The following is a 27607-nucleotide window of genomic DNA, read 5'->3' on the forward strand; positions in this document are numbered from 1 at the left end:
TGTTCCTGGGACCTAGAATTCAGGCGCTCAGAGGTAGGAAGTAGGGGAGAAGCTGCCTATTCCCCGGGAAAGAAGGTGGGACCTTGCCATAGAATGGAGGGAAGATAATGGTCACTGCCACCACCACGGGAACTGCGCTGCCCGCTGGGGTGTCCTGCCTGGTGCCAGGTGGCTGATTCTGAGGGCAGGCGGTCTGCAGGGACTGCGGCGGGCAGTTGGGGGAGGTGCCTGGCGGCTGGACTGAGGATGACGGAGCAGCCAGTCTGTCCCCGCTGTCGGTCTGGTTGTACGTGGTGGGGGAGGGGTTGCAGCGTGTTCTCTCTGGCCCTGGATGTTTTCCTCTCGGCATCGCCCTCTCTCTGCTCTCCTGCTCCAAGCCAGTTAACCCTTCCTGATGGGTCTGGAGGTGCCTGGGAAGAGCCAGCCCCTGCCTGGCTGCAGTGAGGGGTGACCCTGGATACTGATAGATCCTTTCCTATTTCCAGACCAAGCAGCAAACCCTTTTCAGTGGGGGATCTCAAGGCTGTTGGACCACCTGGAAGAGGAGAGGTGGTGGGCCCCAGGGACTGGCATTGCTGCTCAGTGGACTGGAGAGGGGGCAGCATCCACTCAGGAAGGGCTGGAGGAGCTGAGGGAAGCAGGAAGAGGTGGAGCCCTTTCCATATGTGAAGGGCTCTGGACTGGGAAGGAAGGAGGCCCAGGTGCAAGAGGTCCCTGGAAGTGAGGTGAAGGAGGACAGAAGAGGCTAAAAGGTCCCTTTGAGGGACAGGCAAGCTTTGTAGCCCCTGGTGTCTTGTATGCTGGTTTGCTGACCAGATTTAAAAACAACATGGAGAGAAAGCTGGGCCTAGGGGTAGATCAGTTGGCTGACATAGGAGGAACACCAAGTGCCTTTCACCAGCCAGTGTCCCCGAAACATAGCCCACTGAACCAAAGCCTCCTGGGGCAAAGGAGACAGCCACCCACATGGGAGGCTCTGAGGGTAGAGTTCCTCTGGTTGCTGAGCAGGCTGGGCAGGCTGGGTGGCTAGAGTGGGCTCTGTCTCTTCTCAAGTCAGGATTCCCACCCCCACTTTTGCATCCCAAGTAACACCCTCTTTTCCTCCTGCCCCAGGACCACTGGATCTTTACCTCCAGATGTCATAGAGAAGTCCACTTTTGCAAGCTTACCCTGCCCTTTCCCAAGCTGAGCATGTGCTTTCCGTCACTTGCATCTCCTTCACTGTGACCAGGTATATTTCTCTTCTGACCCTGTTAGTCTCAAAGCTGGTCCCTTGTCAGGGATGAAGCAGCTATCAAGGTCAAAGGCTGGATTACTGACAGGAGCCAGTTTCCCTCCTCTGCCTTGGCCTGTGGCGTGGCTTAGCTCCAGTGAGTGGCCTCTGCTGTTACCCTCTACCACCAATCTCTGAGATATAGGTGCTACGACAGGACTTGGTGATAGACATGAGAAGGTGAATTTTATGAGGAGGGGAATAGGGCTGGCCTGTTATATGTGCTGGGAGAGGTGGGTGCTGGAAATCTTTGTCCTGGGAGGCTCAGAAATAGGAGGAAAACCTTTAGTGTTCTACTTTCATAGGTTTGAGGATTGTGCTTTTAAGGATAGGAGATGGAAGTAAGGGCAGTTGTCCTAGGAGAACCTGGCCCTTTGAGAAGTTTCGTGCCACAGTTTTAATAGGCCCTTACTTTAAACATGCCCCCCTAAACACCTAATGCCATTTGGGTCCCCTTGGACACTCCGGGAACAGATAGGAACTGTTTTGGGGGGATTTCTCAGCCACAGTGGCTGGCTGCCCATTGTCTTAATCAGCCTGGGTGAAAGTTTGAGTCCCAAGGTCTAGGAAAGGCTGGAGGCTGGGCACTTCATAGTGCAGGAGCCTCTCAGGAGAAGCCCCTCAGCCACACTCCAGGGCTGGGTTTTTCCTGCTTCCCCAGGCAACTTCAGCACTCTGGGCACTTCTCTCTTCTCTGCCTAAGGCATTCCTGGGCCCAGCCTTCCCAGATTGCTCCTACTGCTTGGGTGACTTGACACTGCCCTTTCTGCTGCTGCTCCTTTTACCTCCCAAAGTTCCCCTCCCCCGCCTGAATTGGGAATGAGGCTTTGTCAAGGGTGGACCCAGCATTTCTCAAGAACTTACTGGGTGCATATCCACTGCTTGTTGAAGTGAAGTCCAGCGTGGGCTCTGGTGTTACAAGGTGCCCAGGACACAGCCCCTTCCCGCACCTCACAGGGACATCCCGCTCCTCTGTCTGACCTCAGCCTGCTGTGCCCACCCATCCTGGTGACCCCTCGAGCGTGCTCAGGCTTGGAAAGGCACGTCTGTGGGTGTGAGAGACGAAGCCACAGCATCTGGTGACTAGGGGGAAGCCAGGTAAGTGCCTACATTTGGTCCCATCCCGGCTTGGGGACGCGAAGGAGGGAGTCCAGTCGCGCCTGTCAGGCTGCCCGCCCCCTTCCCCCTCCCTGGGAGAGCTCTGATGTTCCCCGCGGTGGTGGAAGAGGGTGTGTGGGTGTCAAGGACTCACAGACCGGGCTCTGCTGTCAGCTAGAAATGGATGAGGGTTCCACACTCGGTTTCTAAAGAGGGTGAATTGCGAGCTGGGGTAGCGGGGCTGGAGGTGAAGGGCAGAAAGAGGAAAAAGAGATGCGGGTGAGGGGTTACCGAGCCAGGACCGACCTTGCTTGAAAGGAAAGGAGACGTGGCAGGCAGGGAAGTCGGAAAGATGAGGCAAGGGCGGGAGGGGCTTCTCAGCAGTCGGGGCCCTTTCGCTGGAGTCTGGGGCCCTTTCTGCAGGAAAGGGGGTTTGTTCTCATTTGATTTTCGGCCGGTCTTCCCGAAGCTTTGCCCTGGGGGCAGCAGCCTCCGATGAAGGTGGGGTGTTTCTCCGCCCGCAGTTTTCTCCAGTGGGGGCTGGAGACGGGATAATTAGGAAGAGGGATGTGGAGGGGTTACGGTCGGGCTGGGGGTGCGCGAGATAAGATTTCTCAGGATGGGGGGCTGCAGCTGGGGGTTTGGGGTTCCAGGGTCAGGTCACTATGGGAAACGGGTTCAGGCTCTGGAGAAGAAGAGAAAAATCCAAGAAACCGGCAAAGAAAATCACCCCCCCGCCACCACCCTTGGCACCGTACCCCTCCCCCCAGGCCCCACCACTCCCCGCACCGCCTCCCCCGGCCGCCTCGTGCTGCCCCCTGCGTTGGGACGACCGACCCACGGTTCTGATTGGTCGGAGACCGGGAGGGGGAGCCGAGGGCCCGATTGGCTGGCGGGGCCAGCGCAGGGCGGGGCTGCTGATTGGCGGAGCTGGCCGAGGGGCGCGCCGCTGATTGGCTGGGGACGAGGAAGCAGGAAGGAGGGCGGCGGAGGCTCCGCTCTCGGGGAGTTTGTGGGGGAACCGCGAGCGGCGTAGCGGATCCCGGAGCCCGGCCCCCGCCGCCAGCCCGTCCGGCTGCCTGCCCCGCCCGTCCGGCCTCCGCCGTCCGCCCGCCCCGGCCAGGCGCGCCCGCCCCCCCGACGGCCCCGCCCGGCCGCGGCCCCCGCTCCGCCCGCTCGGCCCCGGCCCCCAGGAGGAGGCGCTGACGCAGCAGCGTGGAGCCCGGGAATTGAGCGCCCCCGGGGGGTTCCAGCCGCCGGATTCTAGCCCGGCCGGGGCCTGCGGGCGCCCAGAACCGCGCCGTCCGCGCCGCCCGTTCTGGTGAGCTAGGGGCCGGGGTCGAGGAGGGGGAAGGGGCGAGCGGGCGGGAGCGAGCGAGCGAGGTAGGCGGACAAGCGAAGGGGAGAGGACCGGCCGCCCGTCAGCGCGCCCCACCGAGCGCGCCGCGCCGCCGCCCCCGCCAGCCCGGGAAGGGACGGACGGACGGACGACGCGAAGCAGGTGCGGCCGCCAGCCCGCTTGCGCCACCTCCCTCCCCTGGGTCCGGAGCCACGGTCCCGCCATCGGGGAGCGCGGCGCGCTTCGAGGTGACAGCCCCTGGGGGCCGCCCGCCTCGCAGGCCGGGGGCGGGGTGGGTGGTGGCCGCAGGGTGGCAGCTCGGCCGTGCGCCGGCGGCGCGGGCGTCCCGGACTGCGGAGGGCGGGAGGAGGACGCCGGTCGTTTGCTCGCCGCGGCGGAGCCGGCTGCCTGGGTGTGCGCGGGCGGCGAGGCCCCCGCCGCGCCCCCTCCCCCATCGCGGTCCCCGAGGCAAGGGGCCGCGGCCGGGGGCGGCGCCGCGGGATCACCCGCTCAGGGAGGGGGGCGCCCTCCCGCGCTGGGAGCTGACCGGTTATTGCTGGAGGGGGGGGGCAGAGAATGGGGGCTTGCTGGGCGGGGGGGTGTAGGGTAGACCCGATTCGATCCGGCTGGAAGGAAGGGAGGCGCCGAAGACGGAAGGGGACCGGTTCGAATAGCGAGTGTGGGCCGCGGGAGGCCCGGCGGGGACCGTTCGGGGCGGCGGCCGAGTCCGAGGTGGGGCGGGGGGAATCGAAGTTGTCAGACCGCCTCCAAGTGACAGCGGGACCCTGTGCTCGCGGCCCAGCCTGGCCGTGCCCTGCCCGACCCATCGCCTCTCCTCTGGGGCCAGGGGCCGGGTCAGGTCGGGCCCAAGGGGCCCGCTCGGCAGTAAAGCGCCGGACAAAGGCGGCGCCCGAGCGGGCGCAGGTAGTGGCGTCGGGGAGGGGAGCATGTCCAGGGCATCCACCCCGAGGGGCAGGCGACACGACCGGACTGTGCCCCGGGGACTGCGGGGGCCAGGGCTTCCGCCTGGAGGAGCTGTGGCATTGACTTTAGTCTCCAGCCTCTGATCTCCTCGAGGCTCTGGGAAGAGTGGGGTCGACTTGGCCAAGGTGGAGGGGCAGGGGTGGGAGTGTGTGCCCCGAGCGCCCTGGCCAGTGGCGACCCAGCTTGGGGGACACCCAGATGACAGTCCGATGAATCGCTCTAGAGCCTGTCAGCTATGAAGAATTTTCAGCTAGCCAAGTATACCCGGGCACACTCTATGGGCAGAGGTTTAACTCCACCTGGGATGTCTCTCAGTTGCCCATTTGTCGGCAGTTTTAAGAGCTCAGAAGCCTAGTTGGATTGGGACTAGAACTGGAACTAGTACACCGGTGATCCCTTCACAACTGCCTTTAGCACTTTTCTTTAGCCAAGAAGGCACCCACTTAAGGAAATGAGAAGCTGAGCTTATAAATCGAGGCAGAAATTTAAAGATGAAATAAAATAAGGTTTTTGTTTCTTTGAGCTACCTGAAAGATTCCCTGTCTTTCCACAAAAAGGAGAAAAGGGCCTCGGAGGTACCACAGTCCTGGGCCAGTTGGAGGACACTTGGGAACCACTGGCTTGAGCTGTGAGTGTCTCTAACCCCACCAGTGAGCAGCTAGGCTGAATGCTATTTATTCCTTTTTTAAAAACCTACTAAGAGCTCATGTGACCCCACACCTAAAGGTTTGGGGATTTGGGGTTGCAGTGACAGGGAGACTCAGGCTGTTTTCTTCCTGCACTTTGAGAATGTGTTCAGAGTTATACCTCAGTGGGGCTAGTTAGGAGCATAACTGGAGTTGGCTGTAAGCACAAACTGAGAAAGTTACCTGTCAGCTATGCCAGAGGGGTAGGAGGGCATGAAGTTAATTCATGACTACCCCATCCTCCCCACAGGAGGGTCTAAACCCTAGTCTGGGCAGAGTTGATACTTGTGGGAAAGGGAGACTAAAGTTTGTCCAGAGAGAACTTAATTGTGTGTCTAAAACCCAGAGAAGGCTGAAGAATCTCAAGTCCTGTGTGCCTTCTGTGGGGCTATGTCTGTTTTTTTTGTTTGTTTTGTTTTGTTTTGGTAGCAGTTTGGGGTCCCCTGTTTGGCTGCTGAAATGTGAAGGGAAGTTGCCAAAATAGAATAGCATTTCCCTCATTAATAGGGCACTTACCTGGTAAAAGATTCATGCCAATCAGATCCATGCTTAGGAGGGCTGGCTCTGGGAAGTTGAACCAGCAATGAGGTTCTCTTTTTAATATCTTACTCCCTTTTTTCCTTTCTGTATCCTGACTGTCCTCATGTCAGGCCTTTTGTTGTCAGGGCCTCCTTTACTCTCCTGCTTCCTTTGGCTCTTCTGATCCAGTCTGTACACAGCTACCAGATCATTCTTCCTAAAGCATCCCTTTCTTAAGTCATTTCATTACCTACAAAATTGCCATGACTCTCCTTTTCCTGCGGTCTGATCCTAAACACTATTCTTAAAACTCTTCCCTAACTATGCCCTGCACTTTTCATTCTTGTACCTTTGTTCCTGCAGCTCCCACCCTCTCCTTTCCTCTCACTTGTCTGTAGTTTTGCTTTTCTCAGGCCAAAGTAGTCATCTACCTCAGAGCTCAGAAGATTTTCTAACATGGTATCTTCTTGAGTAGTTTTATCTGTTGAAAATTTATTAAGGATAGGAATAATTTGAATATTAAACCTTTTTGTGTATGTGTGTGCATATTCCAGTGTTTCTCATAGGATGCTGTGCACATAGTTTTTGTTGAATGAATAAGTGCAGTTGGCTGCTGAGTTAGGAACAGAAGGGAAACCTTCCCTCCACTTTGTCAAGAAATGTTCAATATGGAGTCCTTGGGGGGGGGGTTTCTGATCTTTTCTGTGAAAGGAAAATAGATAGGGCATGTATAGGGGGCTCTAGAGTGGGAAATTTATCTTTTTCTGGTATTTCTGCTAGTGAAGAGACAGTCCTGTGGATTGCTCACATGACACCATATAGACATGAATTGGAAAAGAGCTGTAATCCTGTTTTCCTCCTACCCCAACAGATAGTCCTCTGTAACCCGGCTTTGCTGTTCTTATGCAATTTTCCTTGTTGTCCAGGCTAAACGAATCCATATGTTTTATCTCTTCTCAATCCGGGTGTAAATGAGGAAAAAAATACAGTTTTGAGAGCAGAAAAGAAAAGTAGCCCTGGCTATGGCTCAGGGATAGGGCTTCTAGGGTTCATTTTGTAGGAGGTGTTTTGGGGATCATCACTAATGTTGGAGGCACGATCAACCCCACCTTACACCTATCAGAAAGGAAAGCTCTGGTCCCAGCTCTCTCAGAATTTGTGTTCACCATCAACTTTGGTGGACCATGGAAGAAATGGAAAAAAGGTCTGGTGACTTGTTTGAGATTAAACAGTGAAAAAACATTCTTCATCCATCCATCCCTTCCCCCCCACCAATCTCCTTTTTTGCTCCAGTTTGATGATGAGTGGACCAGCATTTCTTTCTAAGTGAGAAGGCCACCCCTCACAGTTGCCATGACAATGCAGACCCACTCCCTGTCAATTAATTAAAAAAAAAATCCTACCGCTTTACTCTCCTTCCACTGTAGCAGGAGAAAACTTACCTCAGAAGGCCTCTCCTGGGCATTTTCCTCATCTGCTCATGCTATTTTGTGTTTCCTAGATCATGGTCCTTCCTCTCTTCATGGGGATTGTCTGAGTTTCTTCACCCTGAGCAAATTGTGCCCCTCTTGGAGCCAGCAGCTCTTGGAGCACTTATGTCCAGAAGGAGAGAAAATTCTTGTTCAGTTATTCATCAGCAATGCAAATTAAAAAACAGCAAGAACCCTCTTCTCTCTTTTCCATTTGAGTTTGAAAAAGTGTCCCATACCTTCTCTGATAATCAGAGGTATGAGTTGGGGAGCATTTGCTATCTATTAAGGAAATTTCAGTAGACCTGGAAGGAATTCAACCTCCCAGTACACATACTTCCAATTGGAGTTCTGTGGGGATTTGCAAATAATTTATTTTCATTTCTCACCACCTCTCTGTCCTAGCATCCAAGAGGACTTATGTGTGTTCACTTTATATGTTCTTATTCCTCTTGGCCCAGCTTTAACAACATCTGGCCTCAGCACCCTATCACAAGGTGAATTGTTCAGGGGGGAAAAAAAAACTTAAGAAAAAAAGAATCTCTGGAGTTGAGAAGTAGCCTGTGTTGAACTAAGGCTGCCAGCCGAAGCTGCTGGATTTATGGAGCATTATATGAACAGCCTGGACATTAAAGGGCCTTCTTTTTATGAATGGGTTGTGAAGAATGTAAATAAAGCAGCATCTCTCAATGGGGAAGCATTTTACATAAGCAGTATTACCCCTGCCCAAGTATTTATGGGAATTTGCTAGCATAGTCTGGCAAAGATCACTTCCTTTGTGAACTTGACATTGTGCTGGGGACCTTGGAGGGACAAGGAGATTGTGCTTTAGTTCTGAGAGCAATCCTAGCACTCCTGTTCTGCAGGTCTCCTGGCCTTGACTTGATGGGTCAGCTAAAGGTTGAAGTGCCTTTTAATGCTGAAGAAATGGAAAATACCATGTGTAGTTAAGATGCACAAAGATTGGAAGCATAGACACTTGATGTGCCTGGAGCCTACACTTTTGCAACTCCTTAGACCTCCCCAGGACAGGGCATGGGAGGTCCTGGATGAGAAATCCTGCCTTATTTTATGGGAAGTATCTAACTGGAGTAAAATAGACTGGTTTGAATTTCAGCTCCTTCATGGTTCCCAAGCCCACTTCTTGGTATTGCCACTAATGAGCAGTAAAATGACTAAAAGGGAGATGGAGGAACAGAGCAGCAGTGGGCTGCAGACAACCTACTCAGGCCAGTTAGCTTCAGGCTCTCCATACCACCAAGTACTTTCCTGCCCTTGGGTTCCAGTGGGGGCTGTGGGTTCTCGCCCCAGATGACAGTCCAAAAACAGGACTGTGGGTTTGTCAAGCAGGCCTCAGGCCGTTATCACATCCAGGCCTTGGTGTTGTGTCCTGGGAGGTGCTCATGAGATTCTACTTTCCCCAGTGGAATATATATGCAAGGATGGTTATTCACCCAATTCAGTGTCCTACACACTAAAATAGCATTGTCCTTGAGATCCTATAGGCCTGATCTATCAGGGTTTGTGTCTCAGCCTGGCTGATATGAATTTGGAACTTGTTCTAAGGAACTGTGACGAAGTTATCTAATGAAAAAACAAGTGACTTCTTAGCCAGGCAGGGACTTGAGTCTAATTCTTCTTGCCCCAATTCCTTTCCCAGTAGGTTGGGGAGGGGAGATGTTTGACCCCCCGTGGGTAAGGGGATTGGATCTGGTGTCTTTCTGCCTTTCTTCTGACCCCGAAGATCTCACAGACTCTCTGCCTCCATCCAGTTCATTACTCCTGCAGAGGAGGGGGATGACCCATACTTAGACCCTTTCCAACTGTAGCCGCTTGACTAAAGTTTGGGGGTAACTTCATTGTTAATTACATTCCTGTGTGGTTTAGAAGTGAATTTTTTTGTTTTCAGAGGATCTTTGTAGGAATCATGGGAAAGTTATCATTAGGATGCCACTTTATGCCAAGAGATCTGACAAGTGTGCTAGAATAAAGGATGGAGTCATGTTTTGTCTATGGTCAGGGTTGGCTGGGCCTTCCTTGGTAGTGAGAAGTGTCCCCTGCTTTGTGCCTGCAGGGACTCACAGTTTGGACAGAATGTAGAAAAGAATTCTAAAAATGGTGAAATGGTTACAAGAAGTGATCTTTAGAAAAAATTCAAAGTATTGGGATTTATTTGTCCCAAAGAGGTAGCTCAAGTGCAGTGACTGTGTCTCTCTGCACATTAAAGTGGCTGTCTAGAGTACGATGACCAGGTTTTACTCTTCATTGCAGTCTGAGCTGGAGGAAGAGGATTTAATCTGGAACAGGAGACATGTATAGATTCTTGGGGAAGTTTATAATAGACTCTTATCTTTGGAGCCATTACTGCTTTTTAGGACATTAAATTGGCTTGTTTCAAAAGTGCACGTAAGACTTCATTGGGAACTTTGAGCAAACTTTTCTGTAGAAACAATTTTTAAAATTATATTTCTGTTTCCCATAGATGATTTATGTAAATAGTTACACCTTCAATTTCTTCTTGCTGAAAATTCAGGAAAAATTAATAATATGTTATAATGGCAATAATTAAAGCAAAAGAGAGAAAAAAAGTTGAATGTGCAAATTATCTTGAATGTTGGTCAGCCATACAGCAGCTATCCTGTGAGGCTCTAGATAGAGACAGCAAGTAGGAATGTGAGCTTTGGGACAGACACCTACCTGGATGTCCCACTTTGCCTTCCTTCACCACAGCAGTTGTGGCAAGTTCTTTTAATTCTTTGTACCTGTTTATCTTTGACCAGAGGACAAACTGGTAAAAACTACTGAGATGGTAAAAAATTACTATGTTATAGGCTGTAGTGAGCATAGATGAAGTGTTTTGGTGTGTGTGTGTGTGGGGAGTGGTACTGGGGATTGAACCCAGGGCCTCAACACTTGCTAGGCAAGCACTTTACCACTGAGCTACATCCCTACCATAGATGAGATGGTGAATGTGATGTGCTGAGGATGGTGCTGGGTACATAGCAAGTACCTAACAAGTTAGTAGTCCAATTACAACAGACTGTTCTGCACAGTTAGGGGACGGACTTGGGACTGACAGCACTAATTCTGGTTCTTTGTTGCTGATTTTCCCTTCACATATGTAACATTCTTTGTCTAGACACAAGTGTGTCTAGCACTATACTTACTCATTTAATGGTTTGGGGTAACAAGTGGAGTATTTTCCTGAGTAACTGGGCAAGTTAGGAGAAAGAAAAGAATGGGAGTGAAAGTTTTGCTGTGTAAGTAAGAACTATCCATAGTAACCCTATTAGATTAGGTAACTCTCATGGATTAAGTTGAAGTGGCACAGTGGACTCCTGGGATGGGGGTTAGAGGACTCTTGTCTTGGACTCCCAAGTATTACCATTATTCTAGTTTAGAAATGTTATACAGGTTGAGCATCCCTGATGAAAACATTTCGAAATTCTCAGGTGGTGCTCAAAAGTTTTAGATTTGGAAGTATTTCAGAGTGTAGGTTTTCAGATTAGGGATGCTCAAGTGGTCTGTGCACATATTAAAAAAAAAAAAAAACAAAATTTAGGACTGGAGTTGTGGCTCAGTGGCATAGTGCTTGTCAAATATGTGTGAGGCATTGGGTTCATTTCTCAGCACTGCATATAAAGAATAAAATAAAGGTTCATCAATATCTAAAAAAATATTTTTTAAAAAACTCAAAAATCTGAAGAACTTGTAGTTCTAAGCATTTTGGATAAGGAATCAACCTGGTAGGTAGCCAGATCTTCATCCATGCAATAAGTTCTTATTAAGCCTGTGGATGAGATTTAGTGGTAAGGAGGGCAGAACTTATCTGTCTTCAGAGTTTGCATCCCGTTGTAGGTGGCACTAGTAAATTAAGTAAGAGGTAATCTGTTAGAGGTCACCTCACTTTGGTGGGGTCTGCCTTGTGATTTGCTCCTGCTAGTAAAGTGCTGGGAAAGCCTGATCTTGGATCTTATTTTTCATGTTTGACTCATTTAGGAGGTTAGTGTTCTGTTGGGAAGATCTGGGGGGAGCCCCCATCTTGGGCTGGGCAGCCAGTTTTTCTGTTTAGGAGTCTCAGCAAGCCAACTTAGAAAACTAAACTTTTGGTTCCTGGAGTGTCCTAGTGATTGTGGGCTTTATTGGGTTTTTTTGTTTTGTTTTGTTTTGTTTGCACTAGGGATTGAATCCAGGGCCTCACACATGCTAGGTAAGTGTTTTGCCACAGAGTCACATCCCCAGCACTGTCCTGGTAGTTGAATCAACACATATCCTTTTGCTGCTAGACAAGTACATAGAGCAAGTTGGTGAGTTGTTGGCAGGTTTTTGAAGGATGGTGTATTGGTGTATTGGTAGCATGAGGTTTCCTCCTGTTTTGCTGAGCCTTGGGGTACCCTATTCCCATTCCTGATTTTTTTTTTGTGTGTGTGTGTGGTGTGGTACTGGGGATTGAACTCAGGCACACTCAACCATTGAGCCACATTCCCAGCCCTATTTTGTATTTTGTTTAGAAACAAGGTCTCACTGAGTTGTGTAGTGCCTCGCTGTTGCTTGAGGCTAGCTTTGAATTCACGATCCTCCTGTCTCAGCCTCCGGAGCCACTGGGATTACAGGCCCGCGCGTCACTGTGCCTGGCTGCATTTCTGTTTTATTTCTCTCATACTGTTTTCTGCTCAGAGCAAATGGGTCCTGCCCCAGGCAAGGATTTGCTTCTGACCCAGCCTGGGCAGTGTGGCATCTGGATGGAAGAGTCTGAAGGAGCCTTAGCCTGGAGTTCCTTTTCCCTCAGCTTAGAATAATCCTCTGTAGAGCCCACAGGGGTGAGTGAGGCTAGGAAAAGCTGCATTCATCTGCTGCTGCAAGACTTTAGCCTTTGTCTGTTGCCCCTTCCTCTGTCCTGCTGGGCTTTTGTCCCACAGTCCACCTGGCTTGAGGTAGGCCCTCAGTAAACATTTGAATGAAGTCCCAGCGCAGATGTTCCCCCTGCAAGTTCTGAACCCTCCATCACAGCCTTGTCACACTTCTTGCCCTATCTTCTACAAGCTTATGCTCCAGTTTCTCGGTCTTTTTTTTTTTTTTTTTTTAACCCTTATCCTGGTACATGTAGGGGAAGGGAAAAAAGAAATTGAGCACCTACTGTATACTAGGCACTCTGCACACATTCTGATTTAGCTTAATCATCACAACAATCTTGCTATGTGGACAAGAAAACCAAGGCTCAGAGTTCAATCCCTTGACCAAGATGAGTGACTTCTAATCCATTGTGGGTCTCACGTCTGTTGTGGAGGCCAGCAAATGTTGGCTGAATGAGCAGAGGTCACAAGAGGTGCTGGGTCTTGGGTATGAGTTGTGGATGCTCTGGCTTAGCTGAGCTAGCGCCTGCAGATATAGTCAACCTCATGATCACAGGAGCTGTACACTGGGAAGAGATAGGGGAAGGCAGATTGCCTGAGGTAGGGACTTAGACTTTAAAAGAAAATTCCTAAAGACTAGTTTGTATTGCACATGATTTACCTTCCAGTTTGTCAGAGTTTCTTAAAGTGGAACACTGGTATGACTAAAATACCAGTGTTCTCTGTCTACTGCCCTGGCTGATCTGTGTTATATAACAATGTGTAGATTGAAGAAATGCCCTCTTGTCTCTACCTATAGGAAGGGACCCTGAGTCAAGACTAGGGCATTGGCAGTTCATAACCCTGTGAGAAGAGTCTGTCAACTCTGTTCTTATTACCTTCCTAAACTGCTTTCTCACATATAGTGAGGGATTCATAGCCTAAATTAGAACTCCCAATCCCCAGTGGGATCGTTGCCTTTATGATTACAGGATTGGGAATGTCTGGCTTTAGCTCTGGATCAAGAAGTAAATGGAGGTTCTGGATGTTTGGGTACAACCCTGAGCCTCTGTGTCTGGGCTCCCTTGCTGGGTTTGTCAAGAGTGTACAGGAGTAGCCAAAAGTGTAGGATGCACAGACCTATCCTTTATGAGATAGGGCTGAACCTTGCCTGCTTGACTGCTCCTGCCTCTCTGGGCTTCCACTATGACATGTGAGGAGCAGGTAGTCTGACAGACCATAAATAGGATTGGTGCCTTCAGGCGTTGGGTGGTAAGCCCTGCTCCTTAGATGGTCACCAGACCTGAAGGCACTCAAAAACAAGCCTGTGCAGGCTGGGAGTATAGCTTATTATTGAGAGTACTTCCCTAGCATGTGGGAGACCCTGGGTTCAATCCCTAAGGCCAGGCCAGTTCCCTTTGATTGTACATCATGCTTCCTGACCAGGTTTTTCTAGGATCCAGCTTGGTTACAGGGTGAATTGAGGGTCTGCAGCAAGTAATGGTGAATAGATACCAAGGAGGTGGGGCTGGTGGACAAGGTCACTGCTTTCAGGAGCTCTGAAATGCTGAAACTGGGCACTTGCACTGAAGCCTTAGATGCTGGAGCAAGCAGAAACACCCTCTAACACCAAGCTGGTCTGGCCTTGTCCTTGCTTTTTGAGGAATTCACCTTCGGAGTGAACTGTAGTTCAGGGCCTGCTGCTGCCCATCTTCTGTGTTGTAAATGGAGCCCCCCCCACTTCACTCCATTCTGGCTCTGCAAGGAAAAGGAAGCAGTGTTGCCATCTTACTTCAGGTTGGATACTTGGGTGTTCCTGTTGGAATAAGTAGCAGAGCAGATTTCAGGTGCAGGCTGGGTTTTTGAGTTTTAGCAGCCCAAGGGACTGTTTTCCCTGTTGAAGCTGCCCTGGGCTCCTGCTGGCTCCAGCTCTTTGCTAGCCTCCTGCACAGTGACTGACCATCCTCATTACCATCCTGCAGTAAGATTGGTGTGTTTCCATTTTAGATGAGGAATCTGAAGTTCAGAGAAGTAAAGTAAGTTGATCATGAAGGGAAGAGCAAGGATTTATTTTTATGTTTATATTTTTACCATGCTGGGGATGAATCCCAGAGCCTTACACATACTAGGCAAGCACTCTACCACTGAGCCGCACTTCCAGCCCTAGAGCCAGCATTTAAATCCAGGTCTGCCTACCTCAGAGCTTTGGTGCTTTCTGCTTTTTACTTTGAAGAGACTCAAGGGCTACCAACACCTTTACTGGCTATATTATAAGAACAGCAGCTTCAGCTCTGTTTTCCATAAACTAATATCAACTAAATTTAAATGAAAAGGAGTGCCTGTCTTTGTGCTCTTGCTGCTTTTCTTTTTAGATGGAAGATTCAAGAAACTTGGTATGTCTGACAAGTGTTACTCCTTTCACAGTAGGAGAGGTTATACCAAGAGTGAATGTGAAGGAGGGCAATGCTTAATTCAGCCCAGTTGGCTTCAGCTCTAATTGGAATGAAGTTGCTGGGGCAGTACCCTTCCTGGTCTCACAAAGGTGACATCTGGTCTGTTCTTAATCAAGAACACTCCCTCTCCATTAAAAATAAAGCAGAATTTTAAGTGTGGTAGGTAAGAACCCCAGTTCTGAGACCCTGAAAATGGTGTTGCTAAGTGTAGCCCAGAGCCAGGTATATAAAGGAAGAGCAAGGGCCAAGGCTGATGACCTCGTCCTTCTTATACAGCCTCTGCTTGTGGGAGTGATCTACGCTGTGACCATTAGGCCTCCACCCTCCCCTCAGCAGTGCTTCAGACCTCTGGTTTCCCTTGCCTGAGCCTTCATTCAGTTAGACACACATCATCTTGCATATATCTACCTGCGTTGGTAGTAGTGGTGTGTGTGGTGCTGCTGCAGCTTGAGAACAAGAAACAGGACATCTCACCTGTTCTGCGTCTGTGGGAATGACTTCTAAAACTAGTGTACCTCAGGTAGCGATGGCCTGTTTGTTGACTTTCAAGTACATTTGTGGGGATTCTGGATTCAACCTGTGGTTCTCTGGATTTGGGCCCTGGAGACTGACTGACCAATCACTATTCTTCATAGCAGCTGTTCAGAACCAAAGACAGACTGGTTTTTCTCCAGTGAGAGCTTGCTTAATACCATCTAGGTGAGAGGTGTTATACCCTGGGGAGTCCCTCCTAGGAACTTTCCTCAAAGGGGCCTGGATTACCTGTGCCTGGGTGAAAGGGTGGAAGACAATGCTAAGGGAACTCAGTGCATCTTGTCCAAGCTGGGTCTGGCCTTGTCCATTGGCAGTGATAGAAAATTCCTGGGTCATCTAGTAGAAGTATTCTGGGCAGCAGGAGGATTCATAGGACTGGAAAAGGATCTGATCTTACTGCTTTCCTGGGATCTTCTTCCCCCATCAAGCCCAAGTGAGCCATTACCTACAGGTTAGAGGGGCCCTGACAGGTCCAGAGCCCCTCCACCCAGCCCCACCTCAGGGAAAAGCTGCAGCTGAGATTCTCATAGGCACATCAAAGCATGACTCATATTCGCCCTCCTCTTCTTCTCTTTCCTGGTGTTGGAGTACAGCAGAGACCCCAGCCTCTCCTGGGCAGGCATAGTGTCTTCGCCCGCCTGAGGCACCACATGAAAGTTAGGAGTTGTTTTGCAATATGCTTTGATGGCCATGGCTGTTTTCACCCATGACTGCATGCTGAGCAGTCAGATTCAGAGGAGGCTAGCAGGAGGCTCCTGTGCTTGATTTGGAAATGGGACTTTCACCCTGTGATTTAGAGGCTTCCCAGATGTCTGTCCCCTGGGGTGTCCCTCAGGGACTGGAGCATTGAATGGGAGGTTAAAGAGCAATGCTCTCTACAGGAAACACTTCTTAGGGGACAGGCTCTTGAAAGTGGATAATGGAAAATAGATAATGGGCACTGTCTCTCCTTCCCACCTTTCCCTGCTTGGGACCTTTTGTATGCTGAGAGGAAGCCTTTGACAGGGGACAAGTATTCCTGAACCTGGTGATCATATACCCAGCAAACTGCTGAGGAACAGGCCAGTCATTTCTCCCCTGCTAAGAGTTCTTCCTCAAGCCTGGCCTGTACTGACTGACTCTCTTTCCCACCCACCCACTCCTTGGTCTGTATTTGATGCCCATGTCCTCAAAGGCCACAGGCCCAGGTGACCTGAGCCTTATCCCCCAGCCATTTTCAGGTCCAGCCTGTTTGGAAATAGAACCTGTTGAAGGGCTTTAGCCCCTGCTCCACTGCCAGTTCTGTTCACTCGACCTCCATCTTTAGGTGCCTTGCAGGTAAAGAGGCTGACCTCAGCTTTCCTTGAAAATAAGCTTGCTTGCTCCTCACCTCCAGCACAGGGTGTCCTGATTTTAAAAAAGACCCCTGGGTCTTAAGCAACCGGGGTGCTTTTGAGAATGAAAGGAGGCATTGCTAATAAGTATGCTGAGTGGTCAAGGGCAGGGCTTACCCTGATCTGATGACAGGAAAGAGTCTTATTGAGTATAGCAAATGCTGGGGATTTTTAGGAGCTTGCTCTTTCTATGCCTCAGGAATGAATGAATTTGCCTTCTGTGACTCTTTCTTGCCTGGGGCCCAGACTCTGGACAGTGGTCGGTTCCCACACATGGCCAGAGCAAAACATGGCACTCTGTCTCTTCTTTCCAGTTTTTCCAAGTCCTCTCTCAGGGGTGAAGCTTGTTCACACTGCTTTCAGTCAGGTTTTCCTCAATTAGTGCAACATGTCTCTGGAGAGAAGATGCCCCCACCATTGGCCCAAGGCCACTGAAGTGAGGTGGAAGTGGGAAGGACTGGGGAGTCCCCAGGCTTGGGACTTTCAGGGTTAAATCCTGGCCCAGCAGGGACTGCTCCCAGCTCTGTTAGTGTGAATAACAATAGCAATGGGGAGACTAAGCTGAAAAGCCCAGGCCTGCTGGGTGGGGAGGGGTCAAGGGGTGCCTGGGGGTGGGGGAAGCATTGTCTGGCACCTCACTTGGCAGCCTCTGTGCTTTGGGTTGGAGAGTAAATAGGAAGTGAACAGCAGTAGGCTCTGACCACCAGCCCCCAGTCCCCTGCAGTTCTGACCACCAGCCCCCAGTCCCCTGCAGTTCTGACCACCAGCCCCCACCCCCCTGCAGTTCTGCATTGCCTCATTTGTACAAGCTGCCCCTGGCCTTTTTTACTCAGAACTGGGGCTCAGGCTGCCCCAAGTGTATGTCCAGGGGTGTTTTGCCAAGCTAAGCTAAGTTATGGGATCTTCCCTGGTTGTGGGCATCTCTCAGGAGCCCTGAGATTTCACCTCCCCCCTCCTGCCTGCTATCTGGCAGATTGCCTACCAAGAGGGAGAACCAAGGGACAGGGCAAGAGTATAGGGCAGCCCCACTTTGTCTCCTGTGTTAATTCTTCTCCTCAAGGAGTGTACTGATCCTAGCGTTGATGATACCCTTCCTTTGTCAGTGGCACTCTTTGGGCTGCCCTTCTCTGGAATCTGAACTGAAATGGTTCTGGCTTCTAGGACTGGCTGAGACCTCCCTAGTCATGGGCTCCTCAAAGTTAGGCCTCACCCTTCTTAAGGCTTTTCTAGCAAGATCCAATTATGATATTCCTGGTTTATGTCAGAATCCTCAGGGCCTGGACTTGGCCTCCTCTACAGTATAGCCCAGCAGGAAGAATCCCTCACTATCTGAGTTGGAGGAGGGGCAGGTAATGCTTTGGTAATAATTTGAAGGAATAGATGGGCTCCTACCACCTGAGCCTCTATCCTGCAGTGTGTAATTAGTGCGAGGAAAGCAGATAGAGAGGTCGACTTTTTGCTTCTGTTTCATCCTGTCCCCTGGCTCTGGGGTCTTGGTCTTCCTTGGGCTCTTCAGGGCCTTAGTTCATAGGGAACCTAAACTGAAAGTGTAATGGGAAAAACCAGTCCTTGCACAGATATAGTTTGCTTGTTCCCACTGGATATTTGTACACTGGAAGTGGGAAGCAGGTTCTAGGAAAATCCAGGTTGGAGACAGAGTAGGGGTGGGACAGATTACCACAGGTGAATCTGGATGGGCTGCAGTGGGAGAGAAAGCAGGCAGGGGCAGGCCAGGGCAGGCTCCTCTCATTGCCTGCCTTATGTCCTGCAGGTTGGAGGGACTCCATGACACACACTCGAAGGAAGTCCCTTCCTGTGCTGAGTTCAGGCCCCACTAGGCACCGGGAGCCCCTGCAGATGGAAGACAACAGTATGGAACAAGGGGCTGAGGGTGCAGAGCCAGGCATGCCTGAGAGTCCTGGGCACCTCACAGGACGCCGCAAGAACTACCCACTGCGTAAGCGCTCATTGGTTCCTGAGAAGCCCAAGGCCTGCAAAGTGCTTCTGACTCGCCTGGAAAATGTGGCTGGTCCACGAAGTGCAGATGAGGCTGATGATCTGCCCCCTGACTTGCCCAAGGCCCCCAGTCCTGCCCCATCCAGTGAGGACCCTGGTCTTGCCCAACCCCGCAAGAGACGTCTGGCCTCCCTCAATGCAGAGGCCCTCAATAACCTACTGTTGGAGCGAGAAGACACCAGCAGCCTGGCGGGCACCCGCCGCAGTCGAGGGGGAGACCCCCACCGTAGCCGGGACCGTGACCGGGCCACTGGGGGCTGGTCCTCCTCCAAGAAGAGGCCTCGGCTGGGAGACCTAGGAGAGGGAAGTCCAGACTTATCCCCAGAGCCAGCACCAGATGAAAGTACCCGCAGAGATGGAGATCCAGCTCCCAAGAGACTGGCTAGCCTGAATGCAGCCGCTTTCCTAAAGTTGAGCCAGGAGCGGGAGCTACCCCTTCGACCTCCTCGTGCCCATGCAGAAGCAGATGGGCGTTCCACTGAGCCCCTGGCACCCAAGGTCCTACGGCCAAAGTGGGCCAAGGTCAATGGCAAGAACTATCCCAAGCCCCGGCAGGGGCCCAGCTCGGGGGATCCTGCAGGCCCACCAGGCTGGCAGGGACGCCCTGATGAGCCATGGCCATCTGCCACTCCTCGTGGGCCGTCTGCACAGCCTCCTTATCAGCCCCTTAGCAAGGCTCTGGAGAGCCCCTTGGGGCTGCGCTCCCACCTGCCTCTGCTGATGGGTGGTCAGGCTGCCCTGAAGCCAGAACCTGGGCGCCCAGGCGAGGAATCACCTGCACCCAAGCAGGAACTGCATCAGCCCTCTTTCCCTGCACCTCAGCTGTCACCTCTGCCAATGCCTGGCAACCCCGCTGACTATAATGGCCTGTGTGGAGGACCTGAGCTCACTGCACTAGGCAGCTTCTACCTGTACTGTGGCCAGGATGGACTGCAGTGTGGGAGCTACTCTGCCTGCCCCATGCTCCCTGAAGGCAAGCTCTCTCCAGTGGCTTCCCCTAGTGAGGGGCTTCTCTTGGCCCCTAGCTCAATGCCCTCAGGCACCCCTTTCCAGCACCCTCCCTGGAGCTCATCTCGATACTGCTCCAGCGAGGACACTGGAGTGAATGGCTACAGCGTTTGTGGAGTGTTGCCCCTGTCTCTTACCCACATTGGCACTACCTGTGGTGGCTGCCCCTACAAAATGCCTTTTGCAGCAGGTAAGCCCTTTGGGAGGCGGGATATACTGGGCAGTCTCTAGGATATGCCATCCCAGGAGGCTGAGCTATGGTTCCAGGCAGGGGCTTCTTTGGGTCTAATACTACCTAGAAGGCAGAAAGCTTTGAAAAAGGATGACTCACCTAGTCTGCCCCAAGCCTAGGAGCATTCCCATGAAAAGAACCCCATATTTAGCTCTTGTGGCCTACTCTGTCCAGGCTGTTAATGGAAGTATCTTGGCCTGGCAGCATTACATTGGTGGAGGGTATAGAAGGACCTGTTCTCCTTCCTTTTTGGGGTTTCTATTCTTAGACCCTTAGGTATTAAAATTAGGGTTTACCTATTCCCAGGTCTTTTCCCCCCACCTCTCCTTAAGGAAAGTTACAATTATTTTCTTGGAGTTCAGACCATCTGTACACTGGCCGAGTCCAGCAATCATGGTAAAGTTAGTGGGTTCCAGGTTCGGGAGGAATTGGTGCTAGCTATGGTAAGACAGCTTTGTCCTGGCCATACAGACCTTGAAAGAGAAGAGGTGCCCAGACATGGCATCACCTAGCTAGATGTGGATGGAATAGGAACATCCCCAAGAATAGACTAGCAGAGTTTCCCTGGCATGGTTATAGCGTTATCAGGGCCAAAATTTTGGTGTCTGCCTTCCTAGCAAGACCCAAGTACCTTAGAAGCTCATGCCCCAGCTGATGAGACAACCTAGGCTGGGGGGGTATTATCATCTGCCTCCAGGCTGCCTCTTCACTTCCTGGGTGGAACTGAAGTAACCTAGAGCCATCCTGATCAGCCAGGCTGCCCAGCTGGTAGGTGAGGGCTGGACCTCCTTAGAGCTCTCCTCTCCCCCCACGCCCCTTCTTGCAGGGGTCTATAAAACAACTTTATAGACCACTTGGCTCTGGCCAGACTGGTTGTGTCAGGTTCTAGCATGAATTGGAGTGCTAAGAAATGAAAGAAGCCTGCTTGGGCTTTTTCATCTCTTTCTTGCCATTCCTCAAGTCTAGACCCTTACCCTTCACCCTAATAACAAGATCTCCAGTAAACATATATACACTGCCATTCTAAATGTTTTACATTTAGGAATTCTCATGACATATAATTGGGCAGAGATTCTGGAGCCAGACTGCCCAGAGTTAAATGTTCTCCTCCACATTTTTTTCCATGACCATGGGATAAGTCAGTAGTTACTCTGTTTCCTTAAATGTAAAGTGGGAGTAATAGTACCTATTATAGGATTGTTGCAATGCTAATACATTGATAAGAGAAACGGTCAGAAAATGCTTTATGATATTTATAACTACTGCTAACATTGTACTGAGGGGCAGAGTGACTTGCCTGAGGTCACATGACTGGTTAAGTGGCAGGTGTGGGACTCATATCCCAGCCTGACTAACTCCAGAATTGCTGCTCTTGAGCACTGTGGAGCCCTAGAGAATCTCAAGCCAGAGCCAATGAAGCCATTTCTGCTCCTTCTCCTTCCAGCTTGAGGGGAAATGGTAATGTCTGCTGGCCATTCTGTAAGGTCAAGAAACCCCCTTTTCCTTTGAACAATCACTCTGATGAGCACCCTGTAAAGAGTTCAATTCCCACTGCCACCTCAGTGATCTTTGGGTGCACACTTAGAAACTAAGACAGGAGCTCCAAAGCAGATAAGGGGTTACAGCTTGCTATTACCTGCCCTAATCCACTCTCTCCTTCTTCTAGAAGGCTGCAGGTCCCTGGACCAGCTGGAATTTCCTCTCCCGGAAGCTGGCCACCCAGCCTCACCTGCCCACCCGCTTCTAGGATGCCCCGTGCCCAGTGTGCCACCTGCAGCAGAGCCTGTTCCCCATCTTCAGACACCCACATCGGAACCCCAAACAGTGGCCCGTGCGTGCCCTCAAAGCGCCAAGCCTCCTAGTGGTTCCAAGTCAGGTCTGCGCACAGGTTCTGGTTGCAGGCATACTGTGAGGAGCAAGGCTGCCCGAAGGCCCAGCCACCCCAAGCAGCCTCGTGCCCAGCGCCCACGCCCTCGCCGCCGCCGCCGCCGTCGCACTAATGGCTGGGTGCCTGTTGGGGCTGCCTGTGAGAAAGCTGTGTATGTCTTGGTGAGTGCCAACTGTTAGCTGATGGGGTAAGAAAGGCTGATGGGATACAAGACCTGCAGTGAGATGGTCTAGCAATTCTGACAGGTGACGAGGGGCTCTAGTTCACTTATACCTCGGGAACCAATCGTGCTGCTCTGCCCATTTCCCCAGCCTCTACCAATCCTGCATCACAAGCATTGGGGAGGTTGGGAGATGCAGTCTGGCATAGCAGTGGTTGCTACAGCCATCTGGGTATCTTTACGTCTTTTCCCTGCTTGCTCTGTCCCTTCTGTCCTGGACTGTAAGATGGAAGATTTTCTGGAGACTTTTGGGATAAGTATGTAAAGGAGAAGTTTGGATGGTCAATGGAAATTAGTGATACAAGAACATTTGAGATAGTGAAAAGAATGTCAACCAAAATGTATTGGGCAGTTGTTAAATTTGGTGCCCGGATTGAGCTAAGTATTTTGTATGTGTTATTCCTTTTAATCCTTACCACTATCCTATGTGGCATATACTTCATGGTCCTCTAATTATCTCCATTTTATAGATGAGGAAATGTTGTCTTAGTAATAGATTAAACAATCTAGTACCACCACTTAAAATGATGGTTTAAGGATTTACATTCAGATTGTGCCATGCTGGGGATCTTGTAGAGAGACCCAACTGTGGGAGGGTCTGAACAGCCCCAAAGGCTTCAGTCTACTTTCCCACCCCTGTTCTGTTGTTTCTGCCCCTCTCTAGGCATGGGAATTCCCCATCCTCATTCTGTCCCCGAAAACCAACTCAGAAGCACTCTGTGCAAACACAATTTGCTTATCCTAAGGAAATTGTAGAGAGGATGTCATTCTCTCCCTCCTTCCATCCTTACTCTCAAGTGTTGCCCTGAAAGCCTGTTTGTGTCATTGGTTTGTTGCCTAGGATGAGCCGGAACCAGCCATCCGAAAGAGCTATCAGGCGGTAGAACGACATGGAGAGACAATCCGGGTCCGGGATACTGTCCTCCTCAAGTCAGGCCCAAGAAAGACGTCTACACCTTATGTGGCCAAGATCTCTGCCCTCTGGGAGAACCCAGAGTCAGGTACCCCTCCCTCAGGCTTGGGACCCAAGGGGCAGCTGCCCTCACCAGCACTGTAGGCACCCAGTCAACCCTTGCCTAGAGTTTGGCCTGCCAGAAATCTCCCCCATTCCTGGCATAGAGTCTGACTATCATTCAGCTGGGGTCTGTCTGCTGCCCAGGCTGTAGCAACCTTGTGACTTGGGTTGGATCAGTGTGTTAAATTGGCCAGCAACCAGAGCCTGGGCACCTGTCTCCCTGCCTCACCTGTCAGTGCCTTCTCTCCCTTCTCCCTCCATACCCAACAGCATTCCAGGCCACTGAATGCTTGGCCTGGGGGACACTGGTGGCTGGTGCCTGAAGGATTTGGACCAGGCATTAAGATTGGATAAAACTCTAGGGTAGGCAGGCAGTCTTTCTGCCTATCTATGTAATCAGGATTACCAACTCCAGCCATGACCTCTTCTGCTGTTCCCCCAGGAGAACTGATGATGAGCCTCCTGTGGTATTACAGACCTGAGCACTTACAAGGAGGTCGCAGCCCTAGCATGCACGAGGTGAGTTGACTGGCAGGGGTGTGGGGATGGTGAGGTGGCAGAGTGAGGGGTTGAGACATAGTTTAGGAAGGCCAGCTGTGAGCAACCAAGTGTCAGCTTACCACCTTGGACTCCAGAGAACCTGGGGAAGACCTGGGGTTTTTAGCTTGTTCCCAACACTGTTGTAATTCATGTTTCAGGGGAATAACAGAAAGGGAGTCTTCAAGGAAAGGGGGTGCCAAAATGGGAACAGGGAAATGGGTCCTGGCAACACGAAAGGTGAGGTGAAGCTGCACAGCATCCCTAGTATCACCTGCATTATGAGAGATAGGAGGCAAGACTCTTTCCACCACCGCCTTGGTCTCCAGAAAACCTCTATGGAGAGAGGTGATTTGAAGCTGGGGATTTGTACAGGCTCACCTTTATTTCCTTTCCCTTTGTAGGGTACTTAACTACTAAGCAACATCTGCAACTCTTTTTATTTTTTTATTTTGAGATAGAGTCTTGCTAAGTTGCTTTAGGGACTCACTAAGTTGTTGAGGCTGGCCTTGAACTTCAGTCCTCCTTGCAGAATTTTTCATCAAACTGAAAAGATAGGGACCAATTTCACTTTCCTCCTTTGGGCATGGGATGGGTGGTCAGGGATCAATATGTCAGTGACAGGGACTATCAGGACTGGCTACTCCTGAGTAGGATAAAACTTAGAAGGAATACAGGAGGAATGCCTAGGAGTGGTAGGTAAGGTATAGTTAGACTGAATTTTCAGGGAAGCCCCCTGCCTTACTGCAGTCCATTTAGGTCAACAGTCCTAACAGAGGGATAATGCCTGCCTTGATCCTGGAGTTAGGTACTTGCTTTCTTTCTTTTTTTTTTCTTCTTCTTTTTTTAATTTTAGTTGTAGGTGTACACAATAACCTTTATTTTATTTTTATGTGGTGCTGAGAATCAGACCCAGAGCCTCACATGTGCTAGGCAAGCACTTTACCACTGAACCACAATTCCAGCCCCTGGAGTTAGGTGCTTTCCAACCTTGATAACCAATCTCCCCTTGTCTCCCCTTGAGCCTTTGCAGAATGAAGTTTTTGCATCGCGACATCAGGACCAGAACAGTGTAGCCTGCATTGAGGAGAAATGCTATGTGCTGACCTTTGCTGAGTACTGCAGGTGGGTGGTGCCCTGTACTCTCTGGTTTGCCTCTCCCTTCAGACTTCCCAGGGCTATTTGGGTAGCTGGATGGGGTCCCCAAGGAGATTGCATTCTTTTCTGAGCCCAGTCTCACTTACTGGGCCTAATCTCCCAGAACGTTCTTCCTTACAGCCTGCCTCCACCATCTGATTTTTTTAGAAGATATAAAAGTTCTTGCCCCATTGAGGTAAAGTGATTGGAGCAGAGGTGTGGGGTGTCAGCACTGCTCTTCGAGAAAATCTACAGTTGGCAGGAGATTGGGAGGGAGGCCCTGACAGGTGTGGCTCCCCAGCAGTAAAGAAGATGAACCAGCAGTTGGCAAAGTGAGCACAGTTCTCAGGATAGGGGTGGAGGCAGCACCACCCCTTGGCAGGCAGGAAGAGCCTGTCCTGGCTCTCTCTGGACAGGGTGGGGAAGGAATTGGTCTTCTGTGAAAGTGGCTATGGTAAAGATAGCAAATGGTCTATAACTGCAGATTCTGTGCCATGGCCAAGCGACGAGGCGAGGGTCTCCCCAGCCGAAAGACAGCACTGGTGCCACCGTCTGCAGACTACTCCACCCCACCACACCGCACAGTGCCGGAGGACACGGACCCTGAGCTGGTGTTCCTTTGCCGCCATGTCTATGACTTCCGCCATGGCCGCATCCTCAAGAACCCCCAGTAGCCTCCTTGTGCTCTTACTGGGGCTGCCCATGAGCAAGTGGGGCTCAGGGCAGGGAGCACTGCTTGAAGCACAGCACTTGGTTAAGGGGACACAGGGGCCTCTGATTCTCTTTGGTGGGCGGGAGGGCAGGGGCCCCTCTGGGTTCTGGGCCCCATGGGGGGGAGGGAAGGCCAGGGTATAAGAAAAGCATCAGAGCCCTCATCAAGCCCTCATCTTGGCCCAGGTACCTGTCTGTGGTCCCTTGGGTGAAGACTCACAAAGAAGCAGTCTTCCCTGAGGCTGGGCCAAACCTGAGGGACCCAGGCCAAGTAGGGGTTGGGGCAAGGAGAAGGTGTAAGGTCCTTTGGGAACCAGGCCCAGCAGGCCCTTCTGTAGCCTCCCCTGGGCCCTCCAAGGGGGAGCAGGAGCCAGCTTTACCTCACCCACTGTGACTCGCTTCTTCCCCATCTGCTGGGACCAGGCTCTAGATTCTAGCACAGCTCTGAGTTTGTTCTTTTGAAACATAAAGAGCCAGAGTCTGGCTTCCAGAGCATTGACTTCCTCTTCCTAGACTCGGGGCCTTTCCCTGGCTTTCCTCCTTTGCCCCTGCAGTAGCCACTGGTGCTGGGACAAGCTGACCCAGCCCTTGCATTCACGGGTGTGGTCCATTTGTGGGAGTCAGCCTCCTGTCCCCCTCCCTTTGAGGCCACCCAGTGGGTCTGGATTCCCAGAAAGTTAACTAATCAATGTGGGGCTTGTCATGTCTGGGAGGGTGGATGGGTGCTGGGAGAGGGTGGGGGGCAGGGGGCAAGGAAAATTGCTACCTGATTTATTGAAGATTTTTCCTCTTGCCTTACACTTGGAGGTTCTGGGAAACCTCTTGCAGAACTTCACACATGACTCTTCAAGCCACACCCACCTGAAATCAAACCAAAGGAGTGCTGTGGCTCCCCTCGCCCTGCTACCCCTTTACCCTAGTCTTTTTGTAGATTGCACTAATTTACATCCCAGCGAGAATCAACACTGTATCAGTCCACAGACCTGCTGAGCTGCAGCCACTTACCTAGGAGCTAAGAACCTGCATTTTCAGTTTGTTCCTATTGCCCAGAGGCCCTGTTCTCACTCATGCTGCTCCCTAGAGTAGATTGATTAGGAGGCTCAGCTCCCTGTGGTCCTTGCCTGGACTAGGCCAGACCCTGACAACTGGGCTCTCTTGAGGGGGCTGGAGACCCAGTTACTTACTATTTGTACCAAAGAGGAGCACGGTGAGGAGAGGGAATGAGGTGCAGTGTGGCATAGACCTGGTGCTGGCAACCTGCTGGCTGAGCACTTCCATGAGGGCAAGGAAGATGATCCTGGGTCCTTTCTCAGGAAGTGGCAGACACAGGCCCAGCAAGCCTGTGGCACTGGGTGAGGACAAATGTGACAGGTGCTGCAGAGGGAGGTGGAAGTGCGTTCTGAGGGCACCCTTGGCAACCCCTGTGGGCCCTGTCCTGATCTTAGAAGACAGGTCCTCCTGATTGGTCATTGGGCTGGGTGTGGCCTGGAGGCTTCAGAGGTGAATTTTTGCTTGGGAAGCTGATCCCAAACCTGAAGGGAAGGGACTTGGGTCTCCTTGTATTGAATAAGCTGTTTGGAGGAAGGCATGGGTATAGGAAGGTGGGATAATAAAAGAGTTTGCAGAGTGGCAGTGGGGGTCCTAGAGAGCCAGCCTTGGAGTCTGCCCATTCCCAGGGTGCTGCCAAGGAGCCTAGCCTCACCTATAGAAGAGGAGATCAGGGCCCCTCCTCTCAGGAGGCAGGGTCTGCTGCCCAGAACTTAAATGCTTTTGAAATCTCTTAGATGTGGAAATATTTTTTCGAACCTGAAAATGCAGCTGGTAGAATTTCAATGGAAACATAATCCATGTAAAATATATTTTAGTTGATATTTTGTAAAATGCACTTTTTGTGTGTGTCGATCCTGGTTTCCCAGATCTGTATTTCAGTGTTTACAAGGGAGCGGGGGAACCTTTCCTCACCTCCCTTTTGACAGAGATTAGAAGTACTTCTTTAAGAAAATAAATAAATAAATTTGAAAAATTGTATTGATTTAGAAAAGGATCATCGCCTGTGTGTCCTGTCATTTTTTGGTGGGTAAATATGGAAGGACTCGCCATTCATATTTTGGAGTCCCGCTTAATTACCCTTTGCAGCATGGATGCTCACTGAGGCCAGTAAGCAACAAGGGCAGGAAAGTAGGGGGAAGGGAGACTGGCAAAGAGACAGGAATAGGAACTTTAAGTTGACTTTTTAAAAAATATATTTTTAGTTGTAGATGGACATGATACCTTTGCTTTATT

The 27607-nt window shown here is 51.0% G+C and overlaps 1 protein-coding gene across 6 annotated transcripts; it reads left to right on the top strand.

Annotated features, from left to right (window-relative positions):
* On the top strand, nucleotides 1-27368 carry Bahd1 (bromo adjacent homology domain containing 1). 6 transcript variants are annotated; one of them, XM_076850557.2, is made up of 8 exons: nucleotides 1-33; nucleotides 2165-2371; nucleotides 18332-19774; nucleotides 21483-21865; nucleotides 22766-22925; nucleotides 23382-23458; nucleotides 24501-24601; nucleotides 25098-27368. In XM_076850557.2, exons 3-8 carry the CDS (start codon nucleotides 18346-18348, stop codon nucleotides 25285-25287), a joined length of 2340 nt encoding a protein of 779 aa, XP_076706672.1. In that variant the 5' UTR covers nucleotides 1-33; nucleotides 2165-2371; nucleotides 18332-18345; the 3' UTR covers nucleotides 25288-27368. The 6 variants fall into 6 exon arrangements, with proteins under 6 accessions (XP_076706672.1, XP_076706671.1, XP_076706674.1 ...); XM_076850556.2 differs by lacking the exon at nucleotides 1-33 and having other exon boundaries at nucleotides 2142-2371; XM_076850559.2 differs by lacking the exons at nucleotides 1-33; nucleotides 2165-2371 and adding an exon at nucleotides 2845-2872.
* The last annotated feature ends 239 nt before the right edge of the window (nucleotides 27369-27607 follow it).

Source organism: Callospermophilus lateralis, chromosome 3, assembly GCF_048772815.1.
Source record: "Callospermophilus lateralis isolate mCalLat2 chromosome 3, mCalLat2.hap1, whole genome shotgun sequence".
NCBI lineage: Eukaryota > Metazoa > Chordata > Mammalia > Rodentia > Sciuridae > Callospermophilus > Callospermophilus lateralis.

Bases quoted from the DNA above. Each gene is read 5' to 3' on its own strand.
- Bahd1 (XM_076850557.2), top strand. From the start codon at position 18,346: ATGACACACACTCGAAGGAAGTCCCTTCCTGTGCTGAGTTCAGGCCCC. The intron at 22,926-23,381 runs GTACCCCTCCCT...CTGTTCCCCCAG, and splicing joins CTGGGAGAACCCAGAGTCAG to GAGAACTGATGATGAGCCTC. The intron at 23,459-24,500 runs GTGAGTTGACTG...TCTCCCCTTGAG, and splicing joins GCAGCCCTAGCATGCACGAG to CCTTTGCAGAATGAAGTTTT.